Source organism: Chaetodon trifascialis, chromosome 2 (genome assembly GCF_039877785.1).
Source record: "Chaetodon trifascialis isolate fChaTrf1 chromosome 2, fChaTrf1.hap1, whole genome shotgun sequence".
Lineage (NCBI taxonomy): Eukaryota > Metazoa > Chordata > Actinopteri > Chaetodontiformes > Chaetodontidae > Chaetodon > Chaetodon trifascialis.
Window position 1 is genome coordinate 26314198 of NC_092057.1, and position 18307 is coordinate 26332504.

Sequence of the window (18307 nt, forward strand, 5' to 3'; positions counted from 1 at the left end):
TAACAACAAAACATGTCAACCAAAAACAAGCAGAAGTTGTGTTCTACGGTTGCATTTTGCTGTGTCTGTTACTGATGTCACATCCTCACCAGTTTTGCTTTTCAAGGACTGATTTTGGCTCATACTGTAAATTTAGTATAATTTACTTGCAGCAGAACCACCCTGGTACTCGAGTTTCTCTCTCTGTTTTCACTCATCAATTATTTCCAATCATTCCTCCTTTCCATATTTTATCCAATGGATGTTAAGATACTATCAATGAAACTCAACACTTTCTGTATTTCTTTCAAAATAAAAGCCCAACTGGAAAGGGCCCTGTAAGCCAAAGATTGTTTTAATGTGGAATACCTCCACAGGATGTGTCGAGTTTCACGGCTCGGGCCTTAATGAGTGGAAGTAATTGGAAAGAATTTGTGAATAAAAACAGCATTTCTCTTACAGAAGAATACCAGAGAACTAAGACATAAAAAGAAATGATTGGGAACTGAAGTTTTGTCATAAATCACTTATTTTTTAAGATGTGTTTCTTGTATGCTATGTCACTCTGATAATGTGTTCACGGTGGCATTCTTATTCTAACTGACCATCTCAAGTTTGAACTTGCTTGAAGTCATCTGCTGTGCCCTTCAGTTGGCTGAATTGTTTTGTAGAAATTCATATTGTGTCAGATTATTAAAGTAAAGGTGGACATATTGAATCATTACAACTACAGACCAAGATTCATATCATATCCAAAGAAACATGTGAATTTATTAGATATCTTTGATTTCATCAGGAGTCTTGATGAGATCCACCAGAACCGCCACCACTCCCACTCCCCATCCCACTACCATGACTCCCACTTGGAGCACCAACGCTCCGGTGACTCGGACTACGAGTACTCTGAGGACAGGTAACCTGTTGCTGGGACTTGTGGGGATCATCACAGTGTGGGGTGGGATTATTTATATGATATAGATATAATGATAGACACAAAAATACATAGAATGATAAAATGATTTAAAGATATGTATGTTAAAGCACACACACTTTGAGTCAGTGCTCCTTTTGGGTCATTCAGCTCTTCATCAGTTCCAAAATACACTTATGGAGCACTGACTTGCTCATATTTACATATATTTTACATGGGTTGAATCTTTTTGTGTGTGTAATGCGATAATACTGAACTAATATCTACTAATAATACTAACAGTGTGACACTAGTCATTGCAGCATACTAAGTTTGTTGTATCATTGTGTACTGCTGGATGCAGACGTAACTGAAATCTCAGAATTATGATTTCCTGGTTGCTCTCATTCATAAATTCACTTTACCTGTCTGAGTTTCCATCCTCTTCTGTTGTGTTTTCTCGGGTTGTTTCTCATTTGTTCACCCATCGTCATGGCAATGACAGTGAGGTCCTGGAGATGCACAGGTCTATCCGGGGCGGGAGTGCCGAGTGCCTGCACACAAACAGGTAAAAAAAAAGAAAGAACAAAGAACAAAGAAAAAAAGAAAACAACCACCATTCAGCTTTATTTTATTAAAATATGACGTTTTATCATTGTTTCCATCCTCACTATACTTTAACAATTCCATCTTAACACTATTTTCAATGAAAACAGAGTGTGTTAATTATCGTCAGTGGACTGCAGATACCTTAGAGTGTTTGTCTGCTTTTTGCAACTGCATGAAAACACAAGTAAACATGCCATATCAGGGTCAAGTAATCGTAGCATTCTCATAAATTCACGTCTGACTGCTGTATATCACCACATCAATCTCATACAAACACACACAACACGCTGATCACTGTGTGAGGGGATTAGGGACCTGCTCGGTGGCTTACCTCACAGAAGCCAAAGCTCTTTTGATTAATATCTTTTCTTTTTTGCATTTGATGTGTTTACTCACAGCAGTTGTATATCTTTTCCACTTTGCTTTCTTGTCTTGCCTTACATGCATGATCTCCACTCATATAACCAGGGGCATAGGTAGATACAGCAACACACTGCCCCCCAAAATGCCCCTGTTAGTAAATGGTATCCATAAAGACATTTACAGGTAAGCGCTTCGCATGAGAGGCAGTCTTGCGTACCCATCTCTGTGCCTGTCCAGCTTTCCCAGACTCATTTGTGGAGGTGGTGGGTCATTTAGTTGTGGCAGTGTTCTCACAATGGCATGAATGTCCATATGTCTCCCAGTCCACTGTGCTGCTTGGGCTTGCTTCAGTTGGAGTGTGTGACAAGTTGCTTTGTCATGATGCCGCTTTAGCTAACTGAATGCTGCGTGTTTTTCTTCCCTCTGTATTATACAATCCTTGAAAAGACCACACTGGTTAACAGGTTACATGTTACATGTTGCAGACCATAGTGCAACTACAAATCATATATAGTTTACATCAGCTCTGACCATTTTCTAAAGCATTTCAGATGGTTTTAGGCTGATTTTCTGTCATTAGGTAGCAGTTGAGGACAGGAAGTCATTGGTGCAGTCAAGGGAGCTTTACCATCTGGATTTTGACAGATGAGCGCCAAACTGCTGTGTTCACAAGCTGTGTTGTCTGGAAATCAAACCTTCAAGTTAAACTATAAGCAGACATGGACTTTGTGAATAATGAGAAGTCAGTCACCTCTTTCCCATTGTAGCGACTTATGAAACAGCATTGAAGCACAATGATCACCACTGCATTTCAGCTAGTGGTATGGGTTTAAGTCGACCAGCTGCCTCTAGGTCAGTCAGTTTGTCCACCACATTGGTCTAGACTGAAATATCTAAAATTAGATCAATCCCATGAACTTTTACACAGACGTTCATGATTTCCATGCTTCCTGGGGTTTTAATCCCACTGACATTACTACTTGACATTCACTTTTTTGTGCTAAGTGTCTATTTGAGGACAAACATTTCACTTGTCCAACTTTGGTTTGGACGTAATGAAACTAATACCCATCAGCCTCAACTGTGCTTTGTGCTTCCAATTAGCATGCTAGCATGCTGGTGATGGTGAACACAGTAAACATTACACCTGCAAAACATCAGTATGTTAATATTGTCATTGTTTTTGTTTGGCTCAAGGCACCACTGCATAAGTATAGCCAACAGTTTTACATGAACATGAGTTTAGTGGACATGGATGCTACAAGTGTATATATATATATATATATATATATTCAACACCTAAGTTTCTGTAGTAGCCCACCCCATAGTGATGTCTACCTAGAAATCAGTCTACAATGTATTGAATGGTTTGGAAATGGTTGGTACCATGTAAAGAATATGTGAGTTGCAGTTAATGAGCTAAAACCACCATTACTGGCCTTTAATGCAATTAGCAGATGTTGATCCTGGCATCATAATTTGTACCAGATCACATCAGCATACTCTTTTTTTCTCTTTTTCTCTACCTCTGAACCAGCATTAAAAGCACAAAATCATCCACCATATTTACTGTAATACTTCATTCCACCAGAAACACAGACCTCCTGTGAGGTTTGTAAAGCACATTCCTCCATTTCTCTGTTCTGCTCTAATCCTTTTCATGGCACTCCTATATATATTGTAGGCCTACCGTAGCTTGGTTTCCTCACCACGTGCTGCTTTAGATCTGTAGATTGCGTTACATAATCAGCATTACATGTAATCTGCCCATATACAGTATGTGTGGGGTCAATCCAGCGGGAATGCTGGGGGAACTATATCTACACTCTTACATAATGAATTCCTCACTCTGAGGTCACAGACAGGATGCAGTTCATCTCATGTTTTCAGTTAGTGATTTGCTGTGTGTGGTGTTTCAGTGATCACCAGCACCACACAGCAGGCATATTTCTCATCTGAAGCTATCCTATCTCTCTCTCTCTCTTTTTTTTTTTAACTGAGGCACAGTGTGAACTGAGAAGTGGAGGTTGAGCAGCTCCATAATATCATAATGTGAATGTTGCTTCTTTGTCTCTCCTGCACATTTACAAGAAGCCTGCTTAGTTTCCTGCTTGTGTTTTGTTCCCCTTCACTTATTTTGTCTCTTGTTTCCATCAGTTGCATGTCATTTTTGTTTTCCTGTGCCTTCCTTTGCACGCGGCTCTTTCCCTGCCTCTCATGGGCGGGGCTCTGATGTACAGCTCCACCCTCCCCGCATGTCTAAAGAGCAAGCCGCCCCACAGGCAAGAAGGGGGCAGCACCATGCCTCGTAGCATCCTTACACACCGTGTGCTCAGGTTCACTGATGAGGTCACTGTTAGGTAAGAATGCATCCGCTTCCCGGACCATCTCCTCCCTCGCCCCCCCTCCACCCAGGACCTTTTCTTTCTCTCTTTTTCAGGCTAAAACCTATAGCAGAGGCTTATGCATGTACTGGCAGAGCATTAAACAAACAGTAAACTCCTAAGCCCTTACTGCCATCCGTGCGAGGCATTTGGCCTGAAAACAGTATGTGCAATGTCATGCGACGACACAGAGCCAGCCATCTGTTGAAAGTAACTGTTGTCACAGAGCAGCATGACGTGACAAACACACAGCTGTGAGTAGATGTGAACGCTGGCTGCTCCTCTCCTCTTCACTCATTCACCCCCTCACACACACACACACACACACTCTTAGAAGCGGTCCCCTCTCCCACTCAGACCTGGTTCCCATGGTAACTCACCAACCTTCCATCTGAGTGGTCTCACAGTGTATGGCCGCGAGGAATGACTGGCTATGATAAATGGAGATACAGCATCAGGGCCATTACATGTTACTGCACTGTCTGATGGCTTTCCTTATTCTCTTTGTCTCTCCCTCCTTCCCTCTCTTTCCTTTCTGCCCCCTTTTTCTGAACTTTATCTCACATTATCCTCCTTTTTCTCTGTACTTTCTTTTTGTCTTCCTCCTACTCATCATCCTTTTGTTCACGTTCTTCACAACCTCTTCTTCCTGACACCCCTGCTTGCATGTTCTTTCTCTTCTTTCTTTCTCTCTCTGCTGCCATGTTGTGGCGGTGCAGCGACCTGCAGCCGTCGTTGGACAGAGTGAGGAGTGCCAGCACCACTTGTCTGAGACCAGACGCCAACTTTCACTCCCCTGACAGAGACAGGTATTAAAAGAAGATTTTGAATGCTCTTCATGAAACAAGTGAATTTAATTTGTGATCTTTTACTTTAAAGATGAATACAGAAACTGTGGTCATATTTAGGCTGCTGAAATTGACTTCAGTTACAGCTTTGAAATCAGTTTTTTCTGGACTGCATGATGCAATCATCCAACATTTTGGGGGTGGGATGCTGCATGTCTTCACTCCAGCTCATGTCATGTGTCACTTTCAAACATGGGTGACTTTGCCATTGCACACTTTCATTAAAAAACATCTACCTGCTGTAGAGTCTTTGAAATATCTTTCAAAGGCAGAAAATAAGACAAAAGTGTTTGGCACAGAATACTTAGCAGAGGCAGTCTAAATGATATAACAGACAAAGTTATAGAGCTACATGTTTGTGTAAATCCCTGAAAAGTTAGCTGAGTGCAATTTTCATGCAGACACATTGAGAAATGTGCTCATTATTTTTTTCCTGAGAGGTGAGAAGACTGGTACCATCCTTGCGTGTGTATAGTTCATATCAGTCAGTTAGCTTAGCTTAGCACAATGCCTGGCTATTCAAAGGTAACACAAACTCTAAACTGTTGTTTTTACACTTTGATTTTTGTCCAGATAAAAGAAATCAAATATAACATGTTAATTTGTGAGCTTACAAAGTGCTGATTTTGTTACCTGTGGACAGAACCAGGTCTGTTTCCCCCCTTTTATATTTTTATGCTAACATAAGCTAACCACTTCCTGGCTCTTGATCATCTCATCTGACTCTCAGCCACAGAGTGATTAAGTACATTTCCCACAATGTCCAACTATTCCGTCAAATGAATAAGTTAAATTCCAGCATGTTTAGCACTTTGTTAGATATGACATGACTGGTTTATGCAATGAAATTTAAAGAGATTTCAGTTTCAAAGCCTTGACTGTCCCTTAACTCACTAACAACCTCTCCTTGGGCTCCTACCTTGGGATCCTCCTCCTCCTACCCTCCCCCCCTCTAGGTGCTCCAACTCTTTGCCCCGCAAGACTCCCCCCAGCCCCAGGATCTTAGTAGAACATGTGGCCCCTGAGGAAGACAGGTACACCAGGCGTGTTGTCCTGCTGTCCCCTCCTCTTAAAACACCACTCTGCAGCTCTGCTTGCCTGCTTGTACCTTTGAAGCCTATCCTGTAGCCCAGAGCTCATCCTGTGATGATAGCGTAGCACAGATCTTGTGATCAGCATCGTTTCTTTCCCTTTTCCTGTAAATAAGACTGTGTAATCCCTCTTTTATTCTGCTGTACCTGCTCTTTCTGCTGAGCGCCTGTTTGAATTCCCCACTTCTCTGCCCTGAAAGCGCTTCCTTTACTGTAACATCGTTGCTGCTGGGAAAAAGTTGAAGTTCTCAGCTGTATTGCTTTTACAAGCCACAAAAACCAAAGCAAAGTCTCAGTTTGAGCTTTTTACATCGTATCCAGCACATCAGTCAATATTGAGTTTTGCCATTCTGTAGGTCGTCATTCTCCATATCGTGTTTGTTTTTCTTCCTCTCTCCGTCTGTGGTTGCTGTTTGCCGAAACAGGCAGTGTAGCAATTCATCAAGTCCAAACTGTCAAAGGGGCAGCAAAAAAAGCCTTGAGGGGGACAGGTAAGCTCATTCATTCACTCACTCACTCTCTCACCCACCTTATTTTATCTCTTCTCATTGCTGTTACTTCTCTCTTGAGGGATGATATCTGGCCATCTGTGACTGCTTGTCAAAGCTGGAATATTGTTTTTGTTAAATGAATCATGACTCATTCAATACATAGCCTTTAATGCTAGCTGATTCCAAAAAGCTTCCTCATAACATGTTAATGGAAGTTTGACACTTTGTAGACTTGTAGCTGCTCGAATGTTGTGGAACCGTATGCTAAATATGAAGCCACAGCCAGCAGTTAGTTTAGCCTAGCTTAAAGACTGGAAATAATGTTCTTAAATAAATTTCTAACCTGTTAAAAAAACACTGCATGCCAGCATAAATAAAGCTCAATAATTAACTCTTTATGGTGTTAGTTTGTGGTTTTATGGAACAGAGCCAGGCTAGCTGTTTCCCCCTGTTTCCAGACTTTATGCTAAGCTAAGCTAAGCTTCACTGGCTGTAGCTTCATACTTATTGTACAGACATGAGAGTGGTATCTTCTAACCTAACTCTTTTGCAAAAAAAGTTAGAAAAAAAAACATAGTTACCAAAAAGTCAAACTATTGCTTTAACAATACTGTGAGGGCAAAGTACTATTTTACTATCTATGAAATAACTGCTGTGTTTTGTTCAGCTTACCCACCGCACAGCGCACCAGCTGTATTTGATTAAGATTGACTTTAACGGTGTACACTGCCTACACATTTTTTTCCTTATGGACCTTTTCTCAGCCTAAACAGCATCACACTAAGTGGCAACCTTCAGGGCCGAAAACCGAAGGCAGCATGAAAGTGCCAAAAACAGCAGCTTCCTTGAATGGCCACTTGAGGCTGGCTCCAATCCCCATAGACCCCCTTATTAAGATGTTTAACATCATAACATAAGAAACATTAACATGTTTGCAGCCTGGTACAATGACCCTCCTCTTTGTCCACTTCTGAATTAACCGGGAGTTTAGATAGCGACAGCCGGAGCCACTGTGACTGAGTCTCACATTGGATGGGTGACATCACAGAGACCACATCCATGTTTTATACAGTCTATGTATTATACACAGAGCCCTGAAATGAGTAACACATGTTATATTATTTTCATTTGATTTAATTTTGCTGTATTTCTAAGGTTTTATATTTTCATTTCTTTTTATTTGCTGATGGCAGTCGTATCCAGCCCACCTCTATCCTGAGGGGCAGTAGGGGGAGAGGGGGCCCACTGAGGCCCTTTGGCCAGACAGCCCTTGCTGGGTCCTGCCCAAACTCACCACGGCTAGACAGGTGCATGCCACTGCCAGCTGTACGCCTCCACTCCCCTGTGTGCTGATTTCCGCTATGTCACACTGAGTGTGGTAATACTGTGTGCACAAATACCACATGTAAATGTTTCGAGATACCAAAATAATGTTACAGCTCACTTCCAAGAGGTGAGGTATCCATCTTAGCTGGGGTAAGCATGTCGATATCTTGTGCTGTTTGATAGTGATTTGTGTAGTTTGTGTAAAGACTAGGAGTACCATCAGGTCTGGAGCTGTGGAAGGTAAAGTTTATGGTATAAGTGTGTCATCTCAGCAATGTAATACAGTAACTGGGATAAACAGAACTACTGTGCATAGTGTCTTTAAACACACTCAGTGCCACTTTCTTTACCTGTCCTGCACCTTTAGTGGTGATTCTGATCCATTGCTGTCCTCATGTGACCTGTGACCTTTTATACTGGCCATCAGTTTAATGTCTCTGTGAGTCAGTTTTGGGCTTCACTTAAATTGGTGATGAATACAGTTCTAATAATACACTTTCATGTCTCCTCTCCTGTCTTCATGTTCCTGTCTGTCAGAGCACACCCTCATGGCAGCCCCTCTCCAACGGGGACTCCCTCATCAGGTCGCAGGGCCAGGCAGCTGCCTCAGCTCCCTGCAAAAAGCAGCAGCATAGAGCAAGGTGTGTTTCTGAAGTGGGGGGATGCAATACTCTCATGGGTGGTGGGTCATCTTAGCAAATAACAATAATAACACTGTGTGAATCACTGTAAATTACATTTAGTTTCCCAAGTACAGAGCTCTGACTTAAATGAGGCTGTTTCAGCTTTAAACACACACCGTTCCCTGAGTAGTATCTCCCAGGCTGTGTCTATCCCTGACAAGTTCCACCAATCAGGTGAAGGTAACTCAGCCTGTAGATAGCCTAGTTCTTTACTCATGCAGTTGCGACAAATGTACCTCACAATCATATAGAGCAATCTATCCCCAAATTCGTCCCAGCAGTCCTGGGTCAAACAGCATTTTAAAATATTCTATACTGCATGTATTAGCTGATGGGTTGGGTTTAAAGTATGGAGATGAGTCAATCTCATGTGCTTGTCAAATTAATACCCCTGTCTGAATTTGTCTAATGTGGGAAACTCAGATCAGAAGCAAAATTTGTTCCCTGATTGACTGTGAGCATTTCTGTCTGACCCTCCTATCATCCATCATGCTTGATGTATAAACAGTGCACATCATGCTCCATCTAGTGTCAGAAACAGGACCTGCATCCCCAAGATACTCCCTATTGGCTCCCTTTCTGGAAACGCATCAGTGTTTCTGATATCTTTTTCCAGGTTTTGTTTTCTGTTACTGCCTTTCTCTTTATGTATCCATAATCTTTCTGTCTTACTCATTTCCTCTCTCTTTTTGTCTCAGCAGCAGAGCGAGCCCGACAGCTGCCGATGAAAGTACATTCCTACCGGCCTTCAGCCTCCCATGACCCCGAGACGGACCTCAAGACCAAGCGGGAGGTCAGCATCTGTGTTTGCCAGTCATTCTTTGTATCCCTTTGTCCTGCACTTGATGAATTGCTTATTTTTCTATCCTCACTGTCATCAAAATGATCATTTCTCTCCCCTTTCTTCACTTCTGTCTGTAGATGTATGCAGAACGGAGGCGTAGCAGTGACAACATGTCAGCCAGATCATCAGACAGCGAATTGAGCGATGTTTCGGCCCTCTCCCGTGCCAGCAGTGCCTCCCGCCTCAGTAGCACCAGTTACATGTCTATCCAATCAGAACGACCAGGAGGACGGCTCAGGTCAGTCCTCATTGGCTATTGCTCATATGTTCTGTTTGAATGTGAGGGGTGCTGTGGATTTTAGTCAGCCCATCCTATTTAAATAACAGTCATCCATCCAGTCAGTTCACCCTGTCTGATTTGATCATATGTTATATGCATGCTAATCACTGTGTGTCTGTCTGTTTTATTTCTGCATGCCAACTGCTGCACGTTTCTGTCCGTCTGCATGCTCTGTCTCCTCTATCTTCGCGCACACACACAAACGTGCGGCTTCCATACAATGAACGGTGGTAATCCAAACAAACTGAACTCAGATCCAAGTCATTAGAGGAGGAGAAGAAGGACAGGAGGATCTCATGGGGGGTGAATGGAGAGGAGGACAGGAGGAGGGCGGCAGGAAAGAGACGTTTCTCTGAGGAGTTGAAGCGCAGGAGACACACTGTTTCTGGGGACACGAGGGAGTCCAGGTAAAGATCAATATATCCCAAATGGTGAATTCACTGACGATGGCAGACGATCCATCTTCTCGCTCTACAACCAGGTCTGGATCCTCAAGATAGTATCCCTGAATCCCCATTTGTTTGAGACAACAGCAGCAACAGAAACTAGTTAATGGTAGCAATTATAGACAACTCCTTATTGATCTCAGCAGGGAAGTTATTTTCTTTTTGCTTGCAACCTCCAAAGAGAGGTCAGCTCAAATTTGTAGCGACACAGCGTCTTGCCCTTAAGCAGGGTGGGTATTCACTGACACCGTCTTAAACTTGAATCTTCCATCTGAAGGAAGTTGTCCCTGCTTATTTTTGGGTTACACTTGTCTTATTCACACAGGAATATCTGGTTTAATGGAATTTGATTTTGTTTTGGACTCACACATCCAACCTTCCAAAGAATTATCCTTAATATTTTCATTTCTCATTCTTCAATGAGAGAATGTGTGGATGAAACACTAAATGGGCAACGAAAGAAAAGTTACACGTTCAATAGCATATTTGTAAATGGAAATAAAAAGGTTAATAAGACTTGATTAAGCTGACATTAAACTTTTTTATTAATAAGATTACTTACAAAGGTCATCCCAACTTTATGTAAGGATAAATGATAGAGAATAAAAAGAACATAGCTTTTAACAATATTAACACTTTAATTCAAAATGAATGTGCAAAAGGGTATGAAATCCAACTGAAGTAAATGATTAAAAAGTAGATAATTATAAAATCTCACAAAAATCCCCAGGTTCTCTTCATGTGCCCACACACTCCCACACGCGCGCACACACACACACACACACACACACACACACACACACACACACACACACACACACACACACACACCCACACACACACACACACACACACACACACACACAAACACACACACACGTCCCCAGCTGACCAGTAGCAGTGTGCTGACAGGGACAAATGACCCTATCCCAGTGGTCCTCAGTGGGCCAGGTGCTGCTGAAGTACAGTTTATTAGCTGGCTAATGTATTGAGGTCTGGGAGGAGGAGAGAGAGGGTCTGGTTCTTTATGGCCTTACCACAGATCAATCCAAATAGAGCGTTAGAAAAGCACAGCCCCACAGCCTTTGACACACTTTCTAGAGTCAGAGGTATGAGAGAGAGAGAGAGATGCAGAGAGAGAGAGACAGAGAGAGAGGCAGACAGACAGTCAGTCAGTCAGACAGACAGACAGACAGACAGACAGTCAGACAGACAGACAGACAGACAGACAGACAGACAGACAGACAGACAGTCAGTCAGTCAGACAGTCAGTCAGACAGTCAGTCAGTCAGTCAGTCAGACAGACAGACAGACAGACAGTCAGTCAGACAGACAGTCAGACAGACAGACAGTCAGTCAGACAGACAGTCAGACAGACAGACAGACAGACAGACAGACAGACAGACAGACAGACAGACAGACAGTCAGACAGACAGACAGACAGACAGACAGTCAGTCAGTCAGTCAGACAGTCAGTCAGTCAGTCAGTCAGACAGACAGACAGACAGACAGACAGACAGACAGACAGACAGTCAGTCAGTCAGACAGACAGTCAGACAGACAGACAGACAGACAGACAGAGAGGAGGTTTTCTTCTTTGTTGAATGGCTTTGTGTCATTTCAAACTCATGGCGGTTAACATACTGCTCCAGTCGTCTGCTCTCTGATGTTGGAACCTGACTGCAGAGAATGGCTCACATTCAGCCAAGAGAGCGTTAGCGCAGTCAGCCACTGATGTCGGTCATTAAGAATTGCCTGGTTTCATTTCATCTGTAAAGGTGTTGGAATGATTAATTGAGGTTGAGGTCAGAGCTCTGTGAAGGCCACTCAAGTTCTTTCACACCAAACTGGGAAAACCTTCTCTTTATGTATCTGGCTTTGTGCACGGGGCACTGTCATACAGAAACAGGAAGTGGCCATCCCCTAACTGCCACAAAGTGGGGTGTGAACAATTGCGTAAAATGTCAGTGTATGTTGTAGCATCAAGGTTTCCCATCATTGGAACCCTTCCAGAAGGGTCGAGCCCAAACCGTGAAGAACGGCTGCAGTGGAAGGAGAGACATAAAGATGTGGGACAGTGAAGTAAACAATATTCCTCTGGCTGTGCAGAGGCTGATATCACATCAGTTCTTAGGCAGAGGCCAGTTTGTGTCTGTGTTCTAAGGCTGTGATCAGGCAAACACTGAAAACACAAGTTTGAATTCAAAACAGCAGACAATGGAGTCAGCGGCCATTTATAAAACTGGTCAATTAGTTTGAGGAGCCCTGTAATGTAGCTTATCTACAATTCAGACAAGGGGTCAGTTTTGAAAGAGAGAATGAATTGCTGATCTTAAGATGTACAGGACCATCTGGCCTCAGGTCAGTTTTGACTCAGATAGGGATATTAAGATCAGTATTCAGTGGGTACTCTCACGTCTGCTTCAGGCCAGTGTGATGATAGGTTAAGGAGGTGACTGAGCACCTTCAGAGGAAAGGAAATAGAGGTGCTGTGAGGCTGCTCTGACCCACTTAAGCCTCCTTACCTTTTCTTTTATGCTCTTCAATCTTTCCCTTTGCTTGACATGCTTATGTGTTTTATATATGACTCCTCATCAATTTTAAATAATTCATTTGTAATCCTCAGATTTCTTGCATTTGCTTGGTGTCACTTGTTCATGAAGTTTAGTTTTCAGAACAAAAACACACAATGAGAAAAATGTTCCTGCTGATATTCATACAATTTTGTGTTGAAACATTATTAAACAGTTGCGTGTGCAGTACTTTAGTTATACCCTAACCCTAAAAAAAACACATCACATGGTTTTAAGCCAAAAACAACAAATATGATATTTTTGTACTGTATATACGTATATAACAAATATATCACACACTGTACATACATGGATATCAGTTGGCATTTTGTACACTATTGTTTGCCATTTCTGTTATATTTGTCCCTTCTCTCCTGTGCACGTGTCTGTGTTTATGTTTCTTTGCAATCCCCTTTGCATGTCTCAGATCCCTCCTTGCATGCATCCTGTGTTGTGAGTGCCGGGACCCCCTCAATCCTCCAGACCTGGACTCTCCCTTCCCATCCTCTTCTTCTGCTGCACGCCCTTCCCTAACCCCCCTGCAGGGGGCAGTGGAGAGGCCTCAAACCACCCTCCCCCTTCCCAGTCATTCCCCGGTTTCTCTGAGTGACTGGACTGTGGCTGTCAGGGGTCCACTGGGAGTGCAGGCTATGGGCGACAGGGGCAGCATAGCTGGGCTCTCCTGCAGCACTTTGACCCCCTCTGAGGGGATGGACATGCGGCAGCTCCTCCAAACCCATAGGAGGCAGCATCGAGTGCTGGGCAGCTTCTGCCCACGTGTGGTGGCTCGTTTGAGGAGAATGAACTTGAACACATGATATAATTGTCATCTTTGGACTGATAAAACTGTACCAGGATGGTCTCTCGAGGTCTCAACCTCAAGGCCCAAATGACAATTATGTTACACAAAACATCAAACCACCAAACACTAATGTTTGCCTTGTACTTAATTGGTAGGATGTGTCACTTGTCTGTCACCATTCCCCTTATTTGAAATCCCAAATGTTTGCTCCTCTGTTATTTGATCACATGCTGTCTGATTAAACATCACTCATCAACCACAGTCAGCTTGACATGTAACAATTCTCATCATCGAACACTTTTTGTCCACTGAGCTGTTTTTGTGTTCTCCTAAAATGAAGGTACAGTAGAGAGGAAGTTACAGAGGCCTTAGTACATCCCTCCTCTCCATCTCATTAGATCACAATGTCCCTCATTGTCTTCTCTTTCCAGTCGGCAGATACGATCGGTAGGCCGCAGCATGCTGAAGAGCTCCAGCGTGAGCGGCGAGATCTACACCCAAGAGCGCACCGATGGCAGCCAATCAGACACAGCGCTGGGCACGGTGGGTGGCGGCAGCAAGAAGAGACGCTCCAGCCTCAGTGCGCGAGTGGTGGCCATCGTTGGCAACCGCCGCAGCCGCAGCACTTCACAGATCAGCGGCCCAGGTAAGTTGTGATGGTAACCCTAAATGTTCACTGGTGACTGTACCCCACTGGTTGTGTGTGATGTGAATGTGGCCAGTTGCCTCCCAAAAATATGATGTAAACATTGTATTGTAATTGTAAATATTATTATACATGTATTATGTATAAATTTCATCTATTGCAATGGAAAGTAAATGTTCATGATATGAGATGTCGCGGCTGCAGGGTCTCTACTCTAAGCTCTGCTAGTCTCAGTGACAATTTTAAAATGAATTGTTTCATTAAGATTAGATTTAGGCTTAAAGCAGGGTATATCTGTGGGCATATCTTCTTGAACAACAAGTGTCTCAGCCTGTCACACCCAAATAGATCTTTCTCAATCTCAAAATGTTTCCAGGTACTGGAGCAAAGGTTGGGAGCAAACATTCACTGTCTTAGAATCTGCACAAATTTCACTAAATCATGAAACTGTTTTTCACTTGGAGACAAAGATTTGCCCTGAGGATCAGACCTACTGAAGCACCACTAATTGCAAGTGTCCTTTTGTTCTGTAAAGATGCCTCCTGCTGCCCCAGTGCTCTTTATACGACAAACAAGCAAATAATATGTTTCAGAGAGTTTCAGGACATCGTGGCCAGCTGAGAGCCGCTTGCAGCTCAGCTTCCAGTCACAAAACGCAGTCTGGCTGGTCCAGCATGCACTTGTACCACAGGGGGGTATAAGACATGATGAAAGCTCAACACTGTTGCCCCCCTCTTTGTAGTGGACATAAAAAGCTATTAGAGAACACCAGGCCTAAGGGGGTCTCTCACCCTCTTTCCCTGATACAGAGAGGAGAGAGAGGATGTAGAGAAAGTACAGAGATCAAGCTTAATTTGAAAAATCTTTCCTGTTCATGACGGGTGAGAGTAAAAGCAGGTAAGAGAGACTCATGTTTGGGTTTTTACATCTTAGGATTTTAGTGTGATTGCAGTGGTTATTGTGGTAGGTTGTGTATTGCTCAGGCTGTTTGAGTGCTGCTGACCACCTCACTTGCTAGGTGTAAGAACTGATCTCATGCTCAGAATATATAAGGGATGATGGTCGGCTCAGAGGAACGGCTCAATTTTTCTCCTTTCACCATACGTGCCAATATTATGAGTCAGAAGGTGGACGCACCCTGGGCCAGGATGCCGAACAGCGTTCTTTGGGTTGTTATTCTGCCCAACAATTTCCTGTTTACTACTGATTACCACATTCAGTAGGACATGGGTGGGACTTTGGCTGTGCTTCAGACGGAGACATCACAGAGTCCTGAACTGGATCTGTGAGCCATCTTGAGATTTTCTGCTTTTCTTCACAAGCGAGTTCTTTCATATAAAAAAGGCTCTGCTCCACTGACAAATGTACTCTGGGAGTTGGTCCATTTATCTGTAATGTTTTTTGTTTTTAGCCACAACGTGGATTAAAGAGAATTTTTGGGGATTTATTTTTTTGATGTGAAAGCGTCATTGTGTGGAGATCACCAGTTTAAAAGGGAACTCCACCATCTTTCGTTTAGTACTGCTCAGCCTGTGAGAACAGTCACATAACATCTTCTGTGACTCGAGTCTGACAGAATAACCCTGATGATGTCATCAGGGTGGTCTCACTTTGGAATTGGAGGCTACAAAATCAAAACCAGAACTCTGATTTACAATCTGAGAGTGTGAAGTTTGTGGGTGTTCATCGGGCAGGGAGGATCTAACAAAAGATTCTTTTGAGTTGCATCATGGGAAATGTTAAGCTGGTATCATATGAAAGTGTATATTAGACCCACCGGTCCACCATGTCAATGTCACATTTTCACTCTAGGCGTGAAAGAACATGTAGTCCTCATTCAAGTTAGTCAATGATAAATAAACGACGTCTGGTGAGACTTTCAAAATCAAGCTTCCTGACAAAGATTTCACAGTTTGCTTAGATTTAGGCATCAAACCTACTTGATTAGATTTTAGGTAGAGATCAGGGGTTTGGTTAGAATAAGCTTGTGTAAGTTAAGTATACATATGTGATGTTAATGTACGTTTCGAGTGAACTTACTACATAAGTTTAAAACATCAACACTGACTTTTGGTTTCGCACAGGACACAGACCCCGTCTCCTACCCCGTCCTGTGTTTGACCCGTCCACCCACCCTGACCTCCTCCACACACGGACTTTGTCACTCTTTGTATCACGTTCGTCCTTTGCTCCTGTCATTATCGCTCTGCTAGAACTGCACCTTCATGCCAACGTGTCCTTTTCATGCTGATGCAGGGAGGAAAATGTGCACTCGCATGCTATCCTCTAGTGGAGTAACGGGGTATGTTAGAAGTTTTGGTGTGATCCTGGGCTGGAAATGTAGGATTCCTCATTCCAGTTTGACTCATACCAGTGACTAATAGTCCATACTATTTCCTAACCACAACAAGGGATAAGATTAGAGAAAATACAGTAAGATAAAACTTTATTGATCAGGGAAATTCAGTTCTTACAAACAGCAAGAATAAAAAGGAGAGGCAGAGAAAGCAAAAATAGACAGTAAAAAAGATACAAAAGAAAATCAACTATGCATATGTACGTTGTATACAAAAAGACTAAAAGTTAAAGGGCTTAAAGGAAACTGTTCCCTTGATCCTGTGTGATTTTCTCCTCTCAATTAAACAGTTTGTGGGAGATCATTTAAAGGAAAAGTTGGACATTTTGGGTTCATTTGCTTTCTTGCCGAGGGTTACAAGATTAGGTTGACACCACTCTCATGTCTGTACTGTGAGCAGCCAGTTAGCTTATCTTATCACAAAGACTGGAAGCAGGAGGAAACAGGCGGCCTGACTTAACGGTTCAGTATGTGATATATGTGATATGATAAGGTTTGTGTTTTGGTAGCCAGGCTAGCCACACGTGCATATTAGTGCAAGTGAGTCCCTCCCTGTGAAACTATTGGCTGCCCTCACATTTATAAAGACTAAGTGACACTCGACGTTGTTCACAAACTAGTAACTTTATTCCATTGTCTTTCGCGTTGAAACTATGATTAGTTGTTTTTACAAAACTAATCACAGTTAGTTGTATTTAATACTGAAGATGTGACGAAATAGCTGTCAGCTGCCTGTTTAAACTTTGCATATAGACATGGGGTGGTACTGACCTTCTCATCTAACTGTTGGCAAGAGAGCCAATGTTGAACTGTCCCTTTAAGAAAGGAAGAAAAACTAGCTGCTGTTGAGGTTCACCTCTACCTCAGCGGACAGCGTGTTTTCTCTTTGAATGAGGAATCAGATTTTGTCTTTTTCAGTAATTCTGTGGTTTGAGTCAGTGTGCAGGCGTAACTCATTTCATCAATGTTGTTTATTAGTAGACTTACATGTACCTTACATGTTCTACTGTAAATTTCTGGGTAAATAAAGGTGAAAAACAACTACAGCTACTACATTATAGTGATTTTCCCATCTCTTCTCTTTCTTCCAGAGGGGAAGAGTAAGAAAGAGAAGGGTGCACCCATCCAAAGGAGCACAGAGACTGGCATGGCAGTCGAGCTGACAAGAAACATGAGCCGCCAGCCCAGCAGAGAGTCCAACAATGGCAGCATGAACAGCTACAACTCTGAGGGGAAGTCAGTAAACCACACACTTCCTGTTCAGATCAGTTTCCACCAACCACCAAATACACTTTCTCCACCCCCCGCCCTTGTCATTTTGTCCATTTATTTCTGTCTGTATGTGCTTTACATGTGTATTTTCAAGCTGCAGTGTTTTTATACCTTCTTCTGTTCTGTTCTGCTCTTTCGTCTGTTCATCTGTTGCAAATGGCAATTTTTACATTGTTAAAGCTACTGTAGCTTGAGATGAATTGCTGTCTCACAAAACTAAAGCAGCATGAATAAAATGAAGTAAAGTCTGTATGCCAACATGTTCTGAGAGATTATATCCAGGCGTACGCTGCCATTTCTGCATGTATGTGTCAGATGGCTCACAGTAAACAGAGTGTTATGTAAAGAGAAAAAAAATAAATAAATAAAAAAAACATTCAACTTGGGCTCAGTGAAGCGATGAT

At 42.7% G+C, this 18307-nt stretch overlaps 1 protein-coding gene across 13 annotated transcripts in view; it reads left to right on the forward strand.

Annotated features, from left to right (window-relative positions):
* LOC139341316 (regulating synaptic membrane exocytosis protein 1-like) overlaps positions 1-18307 on the forward strand; it is a 72904-nt gene that overhangs the window by 50145 nt on the left and 4452 nt on the right. For 4 of the 13 annotated variants that reach the window (XM_070977820.1, XM_070977836.1, XM_070977844.1 and 1 more), the window contains 8 exons: positions 776-892; positions 1395-1457; positions 4965-5054; positions 8539-8642; positions 9386-9477; positions 9606-9766; positions 14061-14275; positions 17723-17867. In XM_070977820.1, coding sequence (XP_070833921.1) covers positions 776-892; positions 1395-1457; positions 4965-5054; positions 8539-8642; positions 9386-9477; positions 9606-9766; positions 14061-14275; positions 17723-17867 — 987 coding nt within the window. The other 9 variants (XM_070977812.1, XM_070977803.1, XM_070977828.1 and 6 more) reach the window with 6 other exon arrangements.